The sequence below is a fragment of the Delphinus delphis genome, chromosome 2 (assembly GCF_949987515.2).
Source record: "Delphinus delphis chromosome 2, mDelDel1.2, whole genome shotgun sequence".
NCBI classification, from domain to species: domain Eukaryota; kingdom Metazoa; phylum Chordata; class Mammalia; order Artiodactyla; family Delphinidae; genus Delphinus; species Delphinus delphis.
The window spans coordinates 15617140-15636017 of NC_082684.1; the positions used below are offsets into that span (position 1 = coordinate 15617140).

The window sequence follows — 18878 nt, forward strand, 5'->3', positions numbered from 1 at the left end:
GAACTGAAATATTTGTTGTATAACATTTCTATGAAGTGACAATTCCAATCTGTCTTATCAAAATAATTTCAGATCATGTTAACTCTTTGCTACATATATAAAAGTTTAACAACTACAGATAGATCTACAGTGAAAGCTGGGGTATGGATTGGGAAGAGTGGGGAAATACCATTAATAGAGAATTTTATATTAAGAAACAGTAAATTTGTGCTTCCTGCTGCTCTGACTGAAGTGATAGTGAATTGCTATAGTTTATGGGGGGAATTGTATATACACATATTAAAATCTGCCAAAGGTGAAGAAACTGAATGGTAAAGGAGTCAGCAAGAAAAATACCACTGGTAGCGATAACATACTAGTTGAGGTTTGCAAAAAGTGTGGCAGAGTGGCAAATGTTTTATTATAGATTGCCTTTACAACCTGTAAACATAGGCACACCTGCCAGCATGACTGACTTAGCGCAATCTCTTGTCTAATAGTCATTACTTGTTGCTTGATGGTAGTAACAACTGAAATAATTGACCTTCACTACAAACAGTCATATTAAACAGCAATATGTATTTGTAACCTGTGTCGTTTGCATTTGATTCGCTTTTTGTAATCCCTATGACTTCTTATATCACAGTAGAGTTCCTATGGTGAAATTCATTGGCGTATATCACTTCTTCCTTCCTTCTTTCTTAGTTTTCCCTTTCCTTCTCATCTTTTAAATATCTTTTTTCTACTTTTCTTATCTTCCTCCTTTCCCCTGTCTTAAGCTGGTAGAAGATGAGGTAAGTGAAGTCAGAGGAAGAAGTCAGCAGATAGGTTTAGATGCATTGAGACACTATTCTTCCCCTTCCTTATAAGTTCTGCTTTTTGTTTCATAGCTGTATGCATGCCTAACATTTAACAATATTTTATTTTATAAAAATTTAAATATAGTGCTGTGGTATCAGAATATGTACTGAGTGTTTTTTATCTTCTGAATGTTAATGATCAGTCTATCTCTGTGATTAATTTTCATAGCGGATGGGAAACGTTTGGCTTCAGTTGGAATAGATGATAGCCACACTATTGTGCTATGGGACTGGAAAAAAGGAGAGAAACTTTCGATAGCAAGGTAGGGAAAAAACTTGATATCACATTGGCAAAATACTGAAATTACCTTGGACTTAAAATTTTTTTTACTTATAACGGTTTTGAAATCAAGCAAACGTAACTTTTTAAATTGTTGCCGTCTTTATTACCATTGAATAAATAGTATAATTGTGGTAAAAAGACAAATGATTTCATGATTCATTGTAGGTTTATCCCTTGTGCACACACTTTTTAATGTAACTGTAATATGATATTCGAAGTAGTGATTATCAAAAATCTCCATTTATAGGTAGAGTGAATTCCACTGTAAGATAAGCTATTCTGTAGTCATTGAAAACATGATAAAATACTCATTTTATATATTTGAGTGAAAGGAGATACATACACACATGTATCACAAAGAAATTATAGATTATTTTTATTTTCTCTGTTATAGTTTTCATTTTCTAAATTTTCTACAGTGAGCATTATTATTTCTATAATACTAAAAAATATTAGCAATTGCTTTAAAGGAGGAAATAGTCAACAGTTTCAGAGACTATTTTTTTAACTTCCTATTCCCTAAAGTGACACATAAAAGCACTTTAAAATATAGATAAATGGTTTCTGCAGAGTATATAGACAGGACCCAAATAAAAGATAGTTTAAGAGGATTTTGTATTTGGAAAGACTATATTAAGCTGTAACAGAGTACCATAAAAAATTTTTTTTCTTTAACTCATTCATGCCACAAATGGCATTCTCTATGTACAGTACTATAGTTGGTGCTATCCAAAAGAAGTTCAGTTCTCACGGTTCCTATCTTTTAAGATTCTGTTGAGAGGAGTTAATAAATTAAAATAATAACAAAATAACAGATGTACAAATGCATGATTACGTAGCCTAAACCTAAGAGACAAGTGGGCCAAGCATTTAGTAATGGAGTAATCAAGATAGGGTTTGGATTAGGCAAAAGGTTATTACAGGAGAGATTTATCTTCAGAGTTAAAACATTTTGGTATTTATTTCAGAGGAAGTAAAGATAAGATTTTTGTTGTAAAGATGAACCCGTACGTGCCTGATAAATTAATTACTGCTGGAATTAAACACATGAAATTTTGGCGTAGAGCAGGTAAGGAAGTGCTTCTTTTTGCTCCTTTGAAATTTAAGAAACTATTACTTTTTTTTTTGACATATTTATTGAAGTATAATTGCTTTACAATGGTGTGTTAATTTCTGCTATATAACAAAGTGAATCAGCTATACATATGCATATATCCCCATATCTCCTCCCTCTTGCGTCTTCCTCCCACCCTCCCTATCCCACCCCTCTAGGTGGTCACAAAGCACCAAGCTGATCTCCCTGTGCTATGCGGCTGCTTCCCACTAGCTATCTATTTTACATTTGGTAGAAACTATTACTTTTAAAAGCGATTTGGTGTTAAGTACAATGTGGTATCCTAAATTGGATCCTGGAACAGAAGTTTCATTAGTTGAAAAATAGATGAAATCTGAATGAAGTTTGGAGTTCAGTTAATAGTAATATATCAAATATGTCTATTTTTTAGTTTTGACAAGTAGTCTGTAGTATTGTAGGATGTTAATGTTATGGGAAACTGGGTGGGCGAGCAGTATATGAGAACACTCTGTGTTATCTTTGCATCTTTTATGAAAATCTAAAATTCTCAAAAGTGAAAAGTTTATTTGTTTAAAAGAATGATTCACAGTTGTCTTGATACATTTTAAACAAAGTTAAGATTTATTTTATCATTATTGGCTGCATTGATATAGCATTCATATTTGCAAAAGAATTTAACTTATGAGATTAATCAAGTGATGTCCAGACTTCGTTCTTCTGTTGAAGACATGTGTTTTAGTCTAAACTAAAAATGAGAAATTGTGTCAAAATTCTTTATGTGCTATAAAATGATATAGAAATGGAATGTTATATTACTTTAGTCATTTAGTAAATTAGTGACTGTAGAAGTTCATATTTTAAAATTAAAAAGTCTCTTTTCCAAATCGAATAGCATACTTATAAATTCCAGCAATTTGACAAAGTCTTAGTACACTTAAACCTTTCAGATAAAATACATAGCTATAGAGAGAAGTGAGACATAGGTTAGAAAAGAATAGGCTTAGTGAAGATATTTCCCAAGTTGAATTAACTTTCAAATTGTAAACTACATAGGACATGAGTCGATTTTCAGACTTGTTTTAATACTTTATCACAGACTCATCAGATCATAGTGTATATACATTTACAAAGTAAAAAGAAGTATCTTCACATTTGTCATTTTCATTCCCATTCATTTAAACGAAACTTTTGAGTATCTTAGTCGCTTGGACTTGCAAATACCCAGCAAGTAATGCTATTATTGAGGTTTTGGAAAAAAAAACAACTATAAGTTTGTCTGAAATAAGAGACTTAAAGAAAGTAAATAGCCTTAAAGTGAAAAGATTTGCAATTGAATAACTTTTTTCTTTAACTTTGATTTGACATAAAGTAGACCTGAAACTGAACCATAAAAGGATAAATGTTAAGACTTTAGTGCATTTCAGCATTCCTCACTTTGAGGTTCTGATCCAGAGTTCAGTAGCCAACTGGGAAATAAGTAACCACTTTATTAATCTGAATAAATGCCATCTGTCTGCCCTCTAAATGCATAGCTTTATGTAAACTAAGTTAAAGATGACCTAGGACTAAGGCTAAAAGGGAGCTTCTTACCTCCTATCCCAGATATAGCCTTTGAGAATTGCAAGTTATGAATTATTAATCTCTAAGGAATTTGAACTCTATTCCATGGCTGGTATGACCTTGTACAATACAAACATGTTATGCTGTGTGTATCAGAAAACTCAATAATGATTATCTAAACCAGAGGTGAAAAACTCTGTAAATGGCCAAATAGTAAATATTTTAGACTTTCCAGACACAGAAACAAAATCAAGAATATTATATAGATACTTAGAGAACAAGAGAGAGAACTCCTGCCTTGCCGTACCCAGTTTGCACCCAGTTGCCGTTAACTGGAGACATTCCCTCCAAGATCAGCCTGCTGCAGTGAACAGGACTTGCAGGTTGGACTCGGGGGAGACCATAGTCAGCTTCACTCTGCCCTAGCGACACACTGATTCTAGTGTGTCTTCTCCTCCTGGAGAACCCTACCTTCTCAACTTCGGCAGATGGCCAGAGGCAAGGCAACTCCTGGACTGTGATTTCACTGCTGGGTGCCCAGAAGTTTCCATAGCAAAGTCCTCAACTTGTGGATGGTGACCAGCTCGGGCCCTAGGCAGCTGCTAGTTGGCAGCCAAAAGTCAGGGAGGCAGGCTCTGGGAGCAGAGAAGAAAACCGACGTAGCCACTGCAGCTGTGCTCCAGTGGGCACTGAACAAAAACAGGTGATGGCAGGATTTGGCCTACAGCCCATAGTTTGCTGACCCTGCTCTGGATGGATAATCTATGCTCTAGTGAAACCCAGTCCCCTCCACTTGTGCACTAGATCCCATTTCTCAGCTATTCAAGGGCATCATTCCAACTCTTCTTCCCTTTCTCTCTTGCATTATCAGTTTTCCCTCTCTACCAACTCTTTCCTTTCAGTATATAAATGTGGTGTTATTTCTCCATCTTAAGTAAGTAAAACCAAACAAAACTACTCTTTGAGCTCTACCTTCCATTTGCTAATCAATTTCTCTTCTTACCTATGTACTAAAACACATCCACACAGTTGTTTACACTTTAAATTTGTGAGTTATCTTCTCCTTCTTTTGAGAGAAGTCTAACCTGTTTTTTCCCCTTCACCACTTGACTTAACTGCCCTTCCAAGTGCACTAACAACTCTGGCTGCTATGTTAAGAAAAGACAATCTTCTGAATACATTTGGAATATGACTACTTTTCATCATCTTCTATGTTATCACCAAACCCATGCCACCCTTAGCATTTGCCCAGATGCTTGAAATAGCCTTCTAACTCTTTTCGTCCTTGCCACTATTCAAATTACCCTCAACCCAGAAATCAGAATGAACCCGGTAATAAATAATATGCCAAGTCTTGTCATTCCACCACCCAAATGTTTTTCATCTCATAAAGAGTAAAAGTTAAATCCTTACAATGGTCTGTAATGCTGCCTTTGACCTCTCTGACCCCATCTCCCATTACTGCCTCCCTTACTTTCTTTGCTACTCCATACTGGCCTCCCTAGTTGTTCCTTGAAGATTCTTGTCACGTTCCTGCTTTGGGGCCTTTGCGTTTGCTGATTCCTCTGTCTTGAATGCTCTTTTTGCATGGCTTGCTCTTGCTACCTCCTTCAGGTCTTCATGAAGATACCACCTTCTCAATGAGGCCTTTCTTAACCACCCTTCTTAAAATGGACCCCTCTCATTTCTTATCTCCCTTTTATGCTTACATTTTCTCTATAACACCCGTCATCATCTAACATCCCGCACATTTTACTTATTTGTCATATTTATTGACTGTCTCCCACCAGGAAGCTCCATGAAAGCAGGGAATTTTGTTGTCTTGTCTGTTTTGTTCATAGCTCTGCCCCCATTGCCTTAAATAGTGTCTGGTATCTATATATATTTCTTGAATAAATGAATGAGTGAATGAGTTCATTTGGAAAAATGGGCAAAAGATATCAAGAGATAATGAATGACCAATAAAAATAGGAAAAGATGATAAAGCTTATGAATAATTGGAGAAATGCAAATTAAAACCACAATAAAACTCAGTTGATATTTCACATCCCCAGTCTGATAATACCAAGTGTTCTGAAAGGTAGGAAACAACAGGAACTCCTTTCACTATTAATGGGAGTATATGTTGGTGTATCGACTTTGGAGGATGATTTGGTCATAGAGATGATACCTCTCATCTACATGCTGTTCCTTTTGCAAATACGCTATGACCATTCCTAGGCATTCCTAGAGAATCTCTTGCACTTTTATAGAAGAGGCCCTTGCAGCAGTGTTTAAAGCAGCATTGTTTTCAATAGCAAAATCTTGGAAGCAATTTTATTAAGTCCCCATTAATAGGAAAATGTTGTATTTATATAATGGAATGCTATATAGTCAGGAAAATGAGTTTTCTAGGGGTACAAATCAACATGTATAAAACTCCACGACAAATTGTTGGTGAAAAAAGCAGGTTGCAAAAGAATACATACAGGATATGTATTTATAGACAATTTTAAACATGAAAAATAATGACGTGTTACCTAAGAATTCAAAAATGAGTAGTAAAATATGTATAAGGGAATGTGTGAGAATAATCAAGATCACATTCAGAATAGTAGCGGGCGAAGAAGGGAGATGGGATTGGCATACGTTTTGATTGTTTAGTAATTTTATGTAAATTGATAATGGATATAGAAGAGCTTATTGTATTTTTTTTACTTTTTGTATTAAATATGTCATAATATAATGTTTAAAAAATTAATCAAAAGACTGATTTAAACTGACTTAATACATATTTTTGTTTATCCAAAAAGCTATGACCTGAAAGCAGCCATGGGTATGCCTACCGCAGCCAAGCAAGGTGTTGCCCAAGTCACTGATTGAGAGACCTTTATTTTTCTTTTTAACTCTCCTTACTGTTACATGTCTTTCTCTTTAAACAAGAAAAACAGCCGAAAAGAAATTTTATTGCTTTGAATTTTATACGTTTTGAGAGTGGTACTTTCATAATATTTTTTATGAACCAGGGGGAGGATTGATTGGAAGAAAAGGCTACGTAGGCACACCAGGGAAAAATGACACAATGATGTGTGCAGTATATGGATGGACTGAAGAGATGGCTTTTTCTGGAACATCCACAGGAGACGTGTGTATCTGGAGAGACATCTTTCTTGTAAAGACAGTTAAAGCACATGATGGACCAGTGTTCAGTATGCATGCATTGGAAAAAGTAAGTAACCTAAATAAATTTTAAGTTAAACATAGTTTGATCATGGAGTGCAGAACATTTTCACAAGTACAGGGACACTACCTTTCTACTTAGCTGAGCTACCCAATAATTATATGTGAGCTAGAGTCTTCCTGACTGTATTTTATTCCTCTTTTCAAACTCCTGAACCCAGAGTGAAATAGGTCTGCTGTTATTGAAAAAAGTTTAACTTAGTATTTATTAATCTTTTATTCTGAGTCAAAAATTGTTTAGGTACTTTATATGTTATCACCATATCCTGTGAGGTAGCTGTCATTATTTTTTAATAAATTTATTTGTTTTATTTGTTTATTTTTGGCTGTGTTGGGTCTTCGTTGCTGCGTGTGGGCTTTCTCTAGTTGTGGCGAGCGGGGGCTACTCTTCGTTGCAGTGCGCAGGCTTCTTATTGCGGTGGCTTCTCTTGTTGCAGAGCACAGGCTCTAGGCACGTGGGCTTCAGTAGTTGCAGCATGCAGGCTCAGTAGTTGTGGCTCACGGGCTCTGGAGCACAGGCTCAGTAGTTGTGGCACATGAGCTTAGTTGCTCCGCAGCATGTGGGATCTTCCCAGACCAGGGCTCAAACCCGTGTCGCCTGCATTGGCAGGCAGATTCTTAACCACTGAGCCACCAGGGAAGTCCCGTAGCTATTATTATTATCCCCTCTTTTTAAAGGATGGGATTATGAAGCCTCCAGGAGAAGGTGCTGAAAGTGGTAGAGCTACTTTATGGTTCTAAATTGCAAACTGTGTTTTTAAAGTCCTATTCTAAAAGTAGAATGTTTTGTGTCATGGTAAATATTTTTGCAAATTCTATGTTGATGTTTAAAAAAACATAATGGATTCTATGCTAATTTCTGTTTTTTTACAAGCTGTAACTTTTGGCTATAAATATTCTTTCCTCCAGAGTTTTTCAATATAAAAGAAGGTTATTATTTTTTAAATATTTAGATCTTCATTAACTTAAAACTTTTACTTTTGTAGGGATTCGTAACTGGAGGGAAAGATGGGGTAGTAGCTCTTTGGGATGACTCCTTTGAAAGATGTCTCAAGACCTATGCTATAAAAAGAGCTGCTTTGGCCCCAGGATCTAAAGGTGATTTGAGATTTTGAGATTTGTAGGAAAAAAGATTAATTGCTTATTAACATGGTGGGCACTGAGGTGGAGCACGTAGGGTATATTTTTCCTTCTTTACTAGACAGGCATCAGAGTTCAGTAAGAGAAGCGACTTAACTGGATGCCAGAATCATTGCTGTCCTTTCAAAATCTATTTTCAGTGATACGCATAGTAATATATAAACAAATACAAGATTATCAATGTTAATTTTTCAAAGAAAATCGCCATGTGAGTGTCACATTTTCCACCAGTCAGGGTATTGTTTTCAAACTTGGCCTTTTGTTTCATCTTAGTGTTTTGTTGACTCTCCCTCTCTAGCCTTGCAGGCCCTTCTTCCTTTACCCTTTCTCATGGTGCGTTAAGGCACTACAGCACTCTGTCTCTGGCCTCCAGGCCTTCCTGTATGCTGTCACTTTTGCCTAGAATTTTTCCTTTCTCCTCCCTCCTGCTTCCTCCAGTTTCTTGACCATATGCTCATTTTTCAGATCTCAAACACTGTTTCTTCTAGAATGATTCCTTACACTCCCATCCCCTCTCCCCCTCACAAAAGGTTGAATTCCCTTTTGTTCCATTTTCAATATGCTCCTCACACAAGGTCTGTTTTCCTCTTTGTGTGCTCTGTGAGGGCAGAAGCTTGGCTCTATCACGTTTACCAGTATATCTCTGAAGTCTGCCTAGGGTACAGTAAACATAAATGAATTAATCTTAAATCAAATTGGATTAAAATTACTAACCAGAATATTGTACATGCTCTAAGAGGGTCAGGAGGTGGATGAGGAGCAAATGTAAAAGGAAAATAAACGGCTGTCAGACTGGTAGTAGGGGATCTGGAATAATATAGAATCATGGAATTGTAGCATATAAATGGTACTTACTTTTGAGATTAGTAAATTGAATGGTTGGGGAAAATGTGGTACATTTATTAGAATACTTAAAATATAGGAGAAAGCAACCGTGTAACATGATTTGCATTGTCAAAATAGCATCATTGGCAATATATACACCCTTGTATTATAGTAACTTCATACCTAGAAGAACATCTCCGTTTAACATTTTAGGTCTTCTCTTGGAAGATAACCCATCTATACGTGCCATATCATTAGGACATGGTCATCTTTTAGTTGGTACAAAGAATGGTGAAATACTAGAAGTGGATAAAAGTGGCCCAATAACACTTCTGGTCCAGGTAATTTTAAATGTTAATATGCTTTCTTTTCCCTTTGTATACAGTTGATTCAATACATAAGAGCCAGAAGTTGGCAGTGGTGAAAAATAATGTTAAATTATTTAGGGAAATATTTGTTAATGTTAATATTTACAAAACATAAATTTAATCATAGTTAAATGAGTAGTATCTGTAAATAATATGCATATTATCATGTAGAATAATTGCCAATATTTTCAGTAATTTCTTATTGCAAAGCAAGAAACCAATGGAAAGAAAAGCCAGTTGTAATTAATTTAACCCAGTCCATTTATTTCATATTTAATTTTATTTCTTTGAAGTACATTTGTTGACCCTAAGGCAGTTGTTTTCCTATGAAACTCTTCAGTTTAGTTCATTCTTTCTCAAGTTTCTAACTTAGAAAAGTAAAAAATGAATGTACGCTAAAATTTTACTGCTGAAAACATTTATCCATGAAAATATGTTAGTGATTTTGAAAATCCAGAAGTACACACTTTGTGTGGCAGAAATATAACATAAAACAGCAGGATTAGCTAATCCTTAACATTTCCATCAGGAATGCTGTATTAATTTTTCAGGTTTACATTTCCTATGTATATTATGGTTTTTGATACTATAAAACACAGCAGGTGAAGTAGTATTTACTCTAATGAAAAATTGTCCTCATGCAACTCTGTATAGTAACACATTTTGGGTTTGCCTTTTACCCTGAAAAAGAATTATGTTCTTTCTTAATACAGACTGATTTCTTCTCCAACCCCCCACTTCACTCCTGTTAAGACACCAAAGAGCACATGTAGATGAGAACATTGCACATGCTTTAAGGTTAACATAATATCCTGATGTAACAAGGAGAATTTGTAAGCAAATAAAAAAACATTTTATATTAAATTAACTGTCAAACTTTCATGTCTTACTCTTTAATTGCAGTCACATGATGTTCCTTTAAAGTAAAAAGATGTTAGAGTCATGGTGTTTAACGTATTTATGGTCTCTTGGAAAATATAAACACAAATACACTTTTACAGATGAATCCATAGATGGACCTATTCAAAAATACAAGTTCATAATTGTAAGAAGAGATTTTTAGAAGTCATAAATGACATTATTTTTTTAATATTTATTATAAAGTTTAAGATTTCACATATCTACTCTCTCCTAAATGTCAGGAACAAGACAGGATACCAGGTCTCACCATTACTGTCCAACATTGTATGTGAGGTCTTAGCCAGTCCAGTAAAACAAAACAAAACAGAAAACAATTAAAGGTGTACATGTTGGAAGCAAATGGATGACACTGGATGGATATCAGTATTTGCGGATATTATAACCCTATGCCTTGAATATTCAAGAGAATAAACTGAAAAATTATTAGAGCTAATTAAAGAGTCCTACAAATTGCATATATGCAAAGTCAGCATGTAAAAGTCAGTAGTATTTCTACATACCGCAATGATCAGCTAACACATATGACACAAAATGGTACTCACAAAGAAAACTATATAGTAACCAGAAATAAAGATGGCTAAAAATATGCAAGACGTGTATTAAGAAAACTATAAAATTGTACTAAACGCATAAAAGTTGTAAATAAATTCTGTATGATCATAATCCATATCCTAATGAGATTTTTCACAAATTCTGGAAAGATTTTGTTTAATCATCTAGAAGAGAAACTATTCAAAAATAGTCAAGAAATTTTTGAGAAACTCTCTGTGCTAGAAATAAAGATAATATAAAACTATAGTAATTAAAAGTGCGGGAATGTATGTACATTAGAAGTGCATTCATGTATATACCAAAAAAAACCACGTACAACAATGTTTGTAGCAGCAGTATTCTGTGGATCAGTTTGGGGACTAGCGCCTCTTAACAATATTAAATCTTCTGATCCATGAACGTGGATCTCTCCATTTATTTAGATCTTCCTTAACTTTTTTCAACAATGTTCTATAGTTTTCAGTGTACATGTCTTGTAGTTATTTTGTTAAAATAACTTACCTCATATTACTTCTAATAGTTTTTTGGTGAATTTTTTAGGGTTTTCTGTATACTGTAAGAGATTATGTCATCTGCAAATAGAGATAGTTTTACTTCTCCCTTTCCAATCTGGATGCCTGTTATTTCCTTTTCTTACCTAATTATGCTGCCTGGAACTGCCAGTACTATGTTGAACAGAAGTAATGAGAGTAAAGATCCTTGTCTTGTTTCTGATTTTAGGGAGGAAGCATCCAGTCTTTTACCATTAAGTATAATGGTAACTGTGGATTTTTCATCTTTGCCCTTTATCAGGTTGAGGAATTACTCTTTTATTCCTAGTTTGTTGCTTATTTTTATCATAAAAGATTGTGTCACATATATATGGAATCTAAAAAAAAAAAATGGTTCTGAAGAACCTAGAGACAGGACAGGAATAAAGAGGCAGACATAGAGAATGGACTTGAGGACACAGGGACAGGGAAGGGTAAGCTGGTACGAAGTGAGAGAGTGGCGTGGACGTGTATACACTACCAAATATAAAATAGATAGCTAGTGGGAAGCAGCCGCATAGTGCAGGGAGATCAGCTCGGTGCTTTGTGTCCACCTAGAGGGCTGGGATGAGGAGGGTGGGAGGGAGACGCAAGAGGGAGGAGATATGGGGATATATGTATATGTATAGCTGATTCACTTTGTTATACAGCAGCAACTAACACAACAACCTAAAGCAATTATACTCCAGTAAAGATGCTAAAAAAAAAAAAGATTGTGTCATTTGTCAAAAGCAATTAGTATATTGCATTAATTGATTTTGGGATTTTAAACCAACCTTTCATTCCTGGGACTAATCCCACTAGGTCATGGTATATAATTCTTTTTATATGTTGTTGGAATAAGTTTGCTAGTATTTTGTTGAGGATTTTAGCATCCATGTTTATAAGGGATATTGGTCTGTAGTTTTTTGTGATGTGTCTGGTTTTGGTATCAGGATAATATTGGCTCCATAAAATGATTTAGGAAGTATTCTGTCCTCTTTGATGGCCTCTTTCCCTAACCACATCCAGCTGTTAAACTCTATTAATTGCTCACTGATTACTCTATTGTTTCCAGCATTTTCCTGGAGAATAAATTCCTTTACAGGCTAAACCAATCAAATTCAGGCTTCTTAAAAGGGACAGTTCCCTAGGTTACTGTTTGAGATTTGTTCTGAAGTCAAGCAGTCTCTTCCTGTTGTCTATGAGATTTTCCTGTTTTTCCTAGACAGACTAGCTGGCCTTCATTTTAGACATGTCCAGTGAGTCTGTCAGTTGCCTCCCAATTAACTTTCATAACAACCTCCATTGTTTTCAAGAGCACCTTTAGGCTTCAACTTTTCCACGTTGTAGTAAATGAAATCAGTTGCTTTGAAAAGAGGCTAGGAGCTGTTTTATGGCTTGCTTCTCTCTCTCTCCCGGAAAAATTTCTGATCCAGGGCTCTGTAGTTGAGGGTGAAAACAGTGGAATGCTTCCTTTTTCTGAGTGTCCGTTGCTTTAGATCTCAGTGCTCAGTTGGTGGGGAGGGAGCAAGTAGCCTCAGGTCTTCTTGAGTTGACATTGAGGCCCCAGTATTCTTACTGGCCACTGCACCTAAGATAGAGCCTCCGTCTCAGAATAGGGGGTGGATAGAAGGAGGGAGCTCCCACCTCGCAGCAGCAATCACCAAGAATTTAGCCTCAATAGCAGGTAGCTGGGGGAGGATGAGAAATGCTGACCCCTGCCCCTTCTGGGAAGAAAGCTCCCCTAGTGGCTGGGGAGAGAGACAACCCTTGTTCTTGGTTACATCAATCTGGTATGGAGTTTTCATGTCAGTGAGTGGGGAAGAGGGAGAAAAGGAGTGTCTCGGTTCAAATACAGCAAACTCACTGTTCTTACTGAATTTTAGCAGATTTTCTTGAGTAAATGTTTCTTCATTTGTTCTATTTCCTCGAAACCATTTCCAGAGACTTAATTTTTTTTTTAATAATTTCTACCAGTTTCACTGGTGCACAGGTCTGCAGTACTCCCTTGCTTTGTCATGCAGGAAGTCCCTCCTGTATGACAATTATTAGCATTCCAGGGCAGCCAATTCCTATTTTCTCTACATTAAATGTTGTAGGATTTTGAAGCTAATTTTCAGCAGCAACTTGATTATATTGTAACTGTGGAGATAAAACTGTTACGAAGTTATTTTAAGGTGTATTCCAAAGATAAAGAGAAAAGTTTTATTAGATTTATCTATTATTCATTATCCTATCATTATTATATATTATTGAATGTTGTCTTCAGTTTTCTTCTAAATACAAGTATCTTTAGGTTAAATTGATCTTAACTATGTTTTATTTACAGGGACACATGGAAGGAGAGGTGTGGGGTTTGGCTACACATCCTTATCTGCCCATCTGTGCTACTGTAAGTGATGATAAGACCTTAAGAATATGGGATCTCTCTCCTAGTCATTGTATGTTGGCTGTCCGGAAACTTAAAAAAGGTAAGTGCCTCTCAGACTTGAGCATAGATCAAATTGTCACAATTATTTAACCCTCACAAATGTAAGAAAGCAATAGTAAATATATAAAAAAGACTTAAAATATTTATTCTGTGTCTACTTGCTCATGATGGTATATGAAGAAAATTAATTATACCTGGTCTTTACTTTATGGGACCTACTATGATCATGCCTACGCTGAGTCAGTTTTTAATATCATTTTGGAAAAAAGAATATAGGATGAAAACAGAAGCTAAGTTTTCTACCCTTTATGACTATGGATTATATATAATTCAGAATCAGAAATCAGGAAGGCCTTAACTTAAAAAGGGGTAGCAGAGTTGAGAGGAGGATATTTTGGGATGAAACAGAACTGAACACATTTGTAGGAGGTAAATGAGGCTACCCTATCAATATAGAGTGACAAGAGCTTCAATTGTTGGAGCAAGACTGTTACTATTAACTTAGGCCAGATGAGGATACACAATAGCTTCAAATTTCTTTTTTTTTTTTTAACATCTTTATTGGGGTATAATTGCTTTACAGTGGTGTGTTAGTTTCTGCTTTATAACAAAGTGAATCAGTCATACATAAACACATGTTCCCATATGTCTTCCCTCTTGCGTCTCCCTCCCTCCCACCCTCCCTATCCCACCCGCTTCAAATTTCTTAGTAAAGTGGTAGGGAATATTATTTTATAGCATGAGGATATTGTAGGAGGAGCTCTGGCTGAAAAAGTTGGGAATTGTGACTGAAAGAAATGTGATAGCTTAAGCAGATGAAAGTAAGAATTGCTAGCAATGTAAAGACCAAGCTGAAGTTAGGTAACATGTTATAATTCAATCAGTTGATTTATTTTTGCTTCCTTATATTGACTTTTAAGTCAATAGAAGTCTATTCTCTTTCTAGTGCTGTTATTAAGTATTTAACATATATGCTTAACTAAAAATCTGAAGTTAATCACAATCTCTGGAACTCTAGCGCTCTAGTCACTGTCCTTCCCTTTTTTTTCTTTTTTTTTTTTGAGTTATTGATGTTCAGCATTTTCATTCTCTGGTGTGTGTGTGTGTGTGTGTTGTATTCCTTTGTTTTTTTCTGAAAGACTAGGGAGAATTACCAGTGGTTGTGTACATGAACTTTCAGTGTGAAGGGTTATAGTAAGATTTCAAAACCACAGTCCCACCTCTTTGTGCACAGAAAACCACTGTGTCAAAAGATTCTTTCCTTCCCAAGTCCATTGGAAGTCCTGACCAGTCAGATTTGGAACATACTTGTTTTTATTACCTATCAGATTTTCTTTCCTTTTTTAAATTGAAATATAATTGACATAGAACTTTACATTAGTTTCAGGTGCACAACATATTGATCCAATATTTGTAAATACTGTGAAATGATCACCATAATAACATGACTACACATACTTACAAATTTTTTTTTATTGTGAGAAGAATTTTTTTTTTTTTTTTTTTTTTGGCAGTACACGGGCCTCTCACTGCTGTGGCCTCTCCCGCTGCGGAGCACAGGCTCCGGACGCGCAGGCCCAGCGGCCGTGGCTCACGGGCCCAGCTGCTCTGCGGCATGTGGGATCCTCCCGGACCAGGCCACGAACCCATGTCCCCTGCATCGGCAGGCGGACCCTCAACCACTGTGCCACCAGGGAAGCCCGAGAAGAACTTTTAAGATCTACTCTCTCAGCAGCTTCCAGCTATGCAATACTGTATTACTAACTGAAGTCACCATGCTGTACATTACATGTCTATGACTTCTTTACTTTATAGCTGGAAATTTGTACCTCTTGACCCCCTTCACCCATTTTGCCCACCCCCCACTGGCAACCACCAGTCTGTTCTCTGTATCTTTGAGCTTTTTTTTTTAGATTCCATATATAAGTGGGATATAGTATTTGTCTTTCTCTGTTTGATTTATTTCACTTAGCATAATGCCCTCAGTGCCCATCCATGTTGTTGCAAATGGCAAGAGTTTATTCTTTTTTATGACTGAGTAATCTTACAGTGTGTATGTATGCATATATATGTATATACATACAGACATATCTATACCACATTTTCTTTATCCATTCATGCATTCGTGGACACGTGGGTTGTTTCCATATCTTGGCTATTGTAAATAATGCTGCAGTGAACATGAGGGTTGATATACCTTTTGACTTAGTGTTTTTGTTTTCTTCGGATACATACCCAGGAGTGTAACTTTTTGAGGATCTCTGTTTGTTTTTTTAACCTCCCTTCAATTGGACATTATTATTGTTTCATGCAGTGTTTACTTAGATTTATCTATGCTTATGCATTTCTTTGTTCACCTTTTCTTCTTGTATCTCAAACTTTTTCTTTTGTCATTTTCTTCTAAAATACAGTTTTAGAATATCCATAATAAGGACTTGTTGGAAATTCTCTCATCTTCCTCTGGATGAACCAGTGGCATATAAGACTAGGACAGTGGGAGTGGTCTATTTCGGCAGGAGAAATATTTTATCACTGACATTGCAATTCTTTAAAAGCAAAAGAAATTTTATTCAGTTTTATTGTTTTAAAATTTTTGATTGGCAATATATTGCCCCTCGGGGGAACTGTTTCCACTGCCCTGCCCTTGGTATACTACTAGGCTGAACATGTTTTCATTTTTTACTCTCATTCTTGAATGCTAATTTAACTGCTTCTAGAGTTCTTGATTCAGAATTATTATTCCTATGGTTTCCATTGTTCTCTTTTACATCGTTCTGCAGTTCTGAGGTTTAATAACATTGTGCATGTATGTGGTTTATTATTTATTTATTCTATTTAGGATTTGTTGTGTTTCCTGAATCTTTGGACTTATATCTTATATCAGACCAGAAAAAATGTCTACCAGTATTACTGGCTCCTTCTAGGAGTAGATCTTTATATTAGGTTGTAGAGAAAAGTCATGATTCTGTATTTTTGTTTTTAAATATTCTTCTATACTCACTTCATTTTTCCTTCATCATCATTAATTCAAGAGGAAGACAAGTGGATTTTCATAACCTTGAAGGGACATGTATGGTTCATAACCTTAAAGGGACATGCTGGTTGACGTAATTATAACAAAATACTGAAGTCATAGTGGTTTAAATATTATAAAACACAGTTATCTCTTTCAAACATTCAGTAAGTAAATACTGTTTTCTTCAGAAAATGAACATGCAAGGATTATGGTCCTGAGGCTTAACATTTTATAACTAAGACTTTTTTTTATTTTATTTTTATTTTTGGCTGTGTTGGATCTTTGTTGGTACATGCGGGCTTTCTCTAGTTGCAGCGAGTGGGGGCTACTCTTCATTGTGGTGCTCAGGCTTCTCATTGTGGTAGCTTCTCTTGTTGCAGAGCATGGGCTCAAGGTGCACGGGCTTCAGTAGTTGCAGCACGCAGGCTCTAGAGTGCAGGCTCAGTAGCTGTGGCGCACAGGCTTAGTTGCTCCACGGCAGCGGCATGTGGGATCTTCCCGGACCAGGGCTTGAACCCGTGTCCCCTGCATTGGCAGGCGGATTCTTAACCATTGCACCACCAGGGAAGCCCTAAGTCGTTATAGTTAATATAAACTATCCTATGAAAATTTTGCCAAATTATCCAATTTTATGGTAACTAGTTATAGGATAACCAAAGTATAAATATGCAACATGAATTAATGTCTGAATTCTTAATGTGTATAAAGTCAGTATTTTCCAAATATTTGCTAGCCTTTGCACTTTTCTGTATAATGACATATTGGAAAATTCCTGTTAAAAACTCTTATTTATGGCTTTAGCTTTTAACTATAATCAAACCTGAATTTTTTCCTCCACCCCCACCCCCCACTACTCTTGCAACCACTAATCTGTTCTCTGTATCAGTTCATGTACCTTTTGGCCATTTGTATGTCTTCTTTGAAAAAATGTCAGTTCGGATCTTTTGCTCATTTTTAAATCAATGTGGTTTTTTTGCTGTTGAGTTTTATGAGTTCTTTATTTATTTTGGATATTAGTCCCTTACCTGATATATAATTTGCAATTATTTTTCCAGTTCAGTAGGTTGCCTTTTCATTTTGTTGATGGTTTTCTTTCCTGTGCAGAAGCTTTATAGTTTGATGTAGTCCCACTTGTTTATTTTTGTTTTTGTTGTTCTTGCTTTTGCTGTCAGTCAAAAAATCATTGCCAAGATCTATGTCAAGGAGCTTAACACCTAAGTTTTCCTCTAGGAGTTCTGTGGTTTCATATCTTATATTCAAGTCTTCAGTCCGTATTGAGTTAATTTTTGTGTGTGGTATAAGATAGTGGTCCAGTTTCATTCTTTTGCATGTGGCTGTTCTAGTTTCCCCACACAGTTTATTGAAGAAGCTCTCCTTTCCCCATTGTACATTCTTGACTTCTTTTGTAAGTTAATTGACCATGTGCACATGGGTTTATTTCTGGGCTCTCTATTCTGTTCCAGTGATCTGTGCATCTGTTTTTATGCCAGTATCATGCTGTTTTGATTACTATGGCTTTGTACTATAGTTTGAAATCAGGGAGTGTGACACCTCCAGTTTTGTTCTTCTTTCTCAAGATTGCTTTGTCTACTCGGGGTATTTTGTAGTGCCATACAAATTGTAAGATTATTAGTTCTGTATCTGAAAACTGCCAGTGGAATTTTGATAGGGATTACATCGAATCTCTAGATTGCTTAGGGTAGTGTAGATATTTTACTAATCCATGAGCATGGATTGTCACACACCTGTTGATAGACATTATAAAGTTCCATAGGAATTGTGGGTTCAACTCTGTGCCTTCTAGGCCCTCAGCCTCTTTCTCCTCCAATGTAGTGTGTTTCAAAATAAGAAATCATCATCATACATATTTTTTTGTATTGTATATGTCAAACCAAACTGTCAGCCAGTTATTTTATCTTCTACAGCAGAATTGCCTCACAGTCAATTAGTTATGTACCAAAGATGTTTGCGGCAAAATGTCTATGGCAAAGAAGCTTACAGCAAAAATACTTGATATGATTAGATATAATAGTGAGAAGAACCATTCCCACCTCCACCTCTTGATTTCCAGACCCATGTATTCTGCCTGTGAGGTAGACAGCACCATATAATGGTCTATGCTGTGAAGCATATACCA

The 18878-nt window shown here is 35.9% G+C and overlaps 1 protein-coding gene across 4 annotated transcripts in view; it reads left to right on the top strand.

Moving 5' to 3' along the window:
* EML5 (EMAP like 5) overlaps positions 1-18878 on the top strand; it is a 160773-nt gene that overhangs the window by 88018 nt on the left and 53877 nt on the right. For all 4 annotated transcript variants that reach the window (XM_060003358.1, XM_060003357.1, XM_060003356.1 and 1 more), the window contains exons 16-21: positions 1009-1102; positions 2091-2191; positions 6763-6965; positions 7963-8074; positions 9155-9282; positions 13624-13765. In XM_060003358.1, the coding sequence (XP_059859341.1) occupies positions 1009-1102; positions 2091-2191; positions 6763-6965; positions 7963-8074; positions 9155-9282; positions 13624-13765 (780 nt within the window). The remainder of the gene's footprint in view (positions 1-1008; positions 1103-2090; positions 2192-6762; positions 6966-7962; positions 8075-9154; positions 9283-13623; positions 13766-18878) is intronic.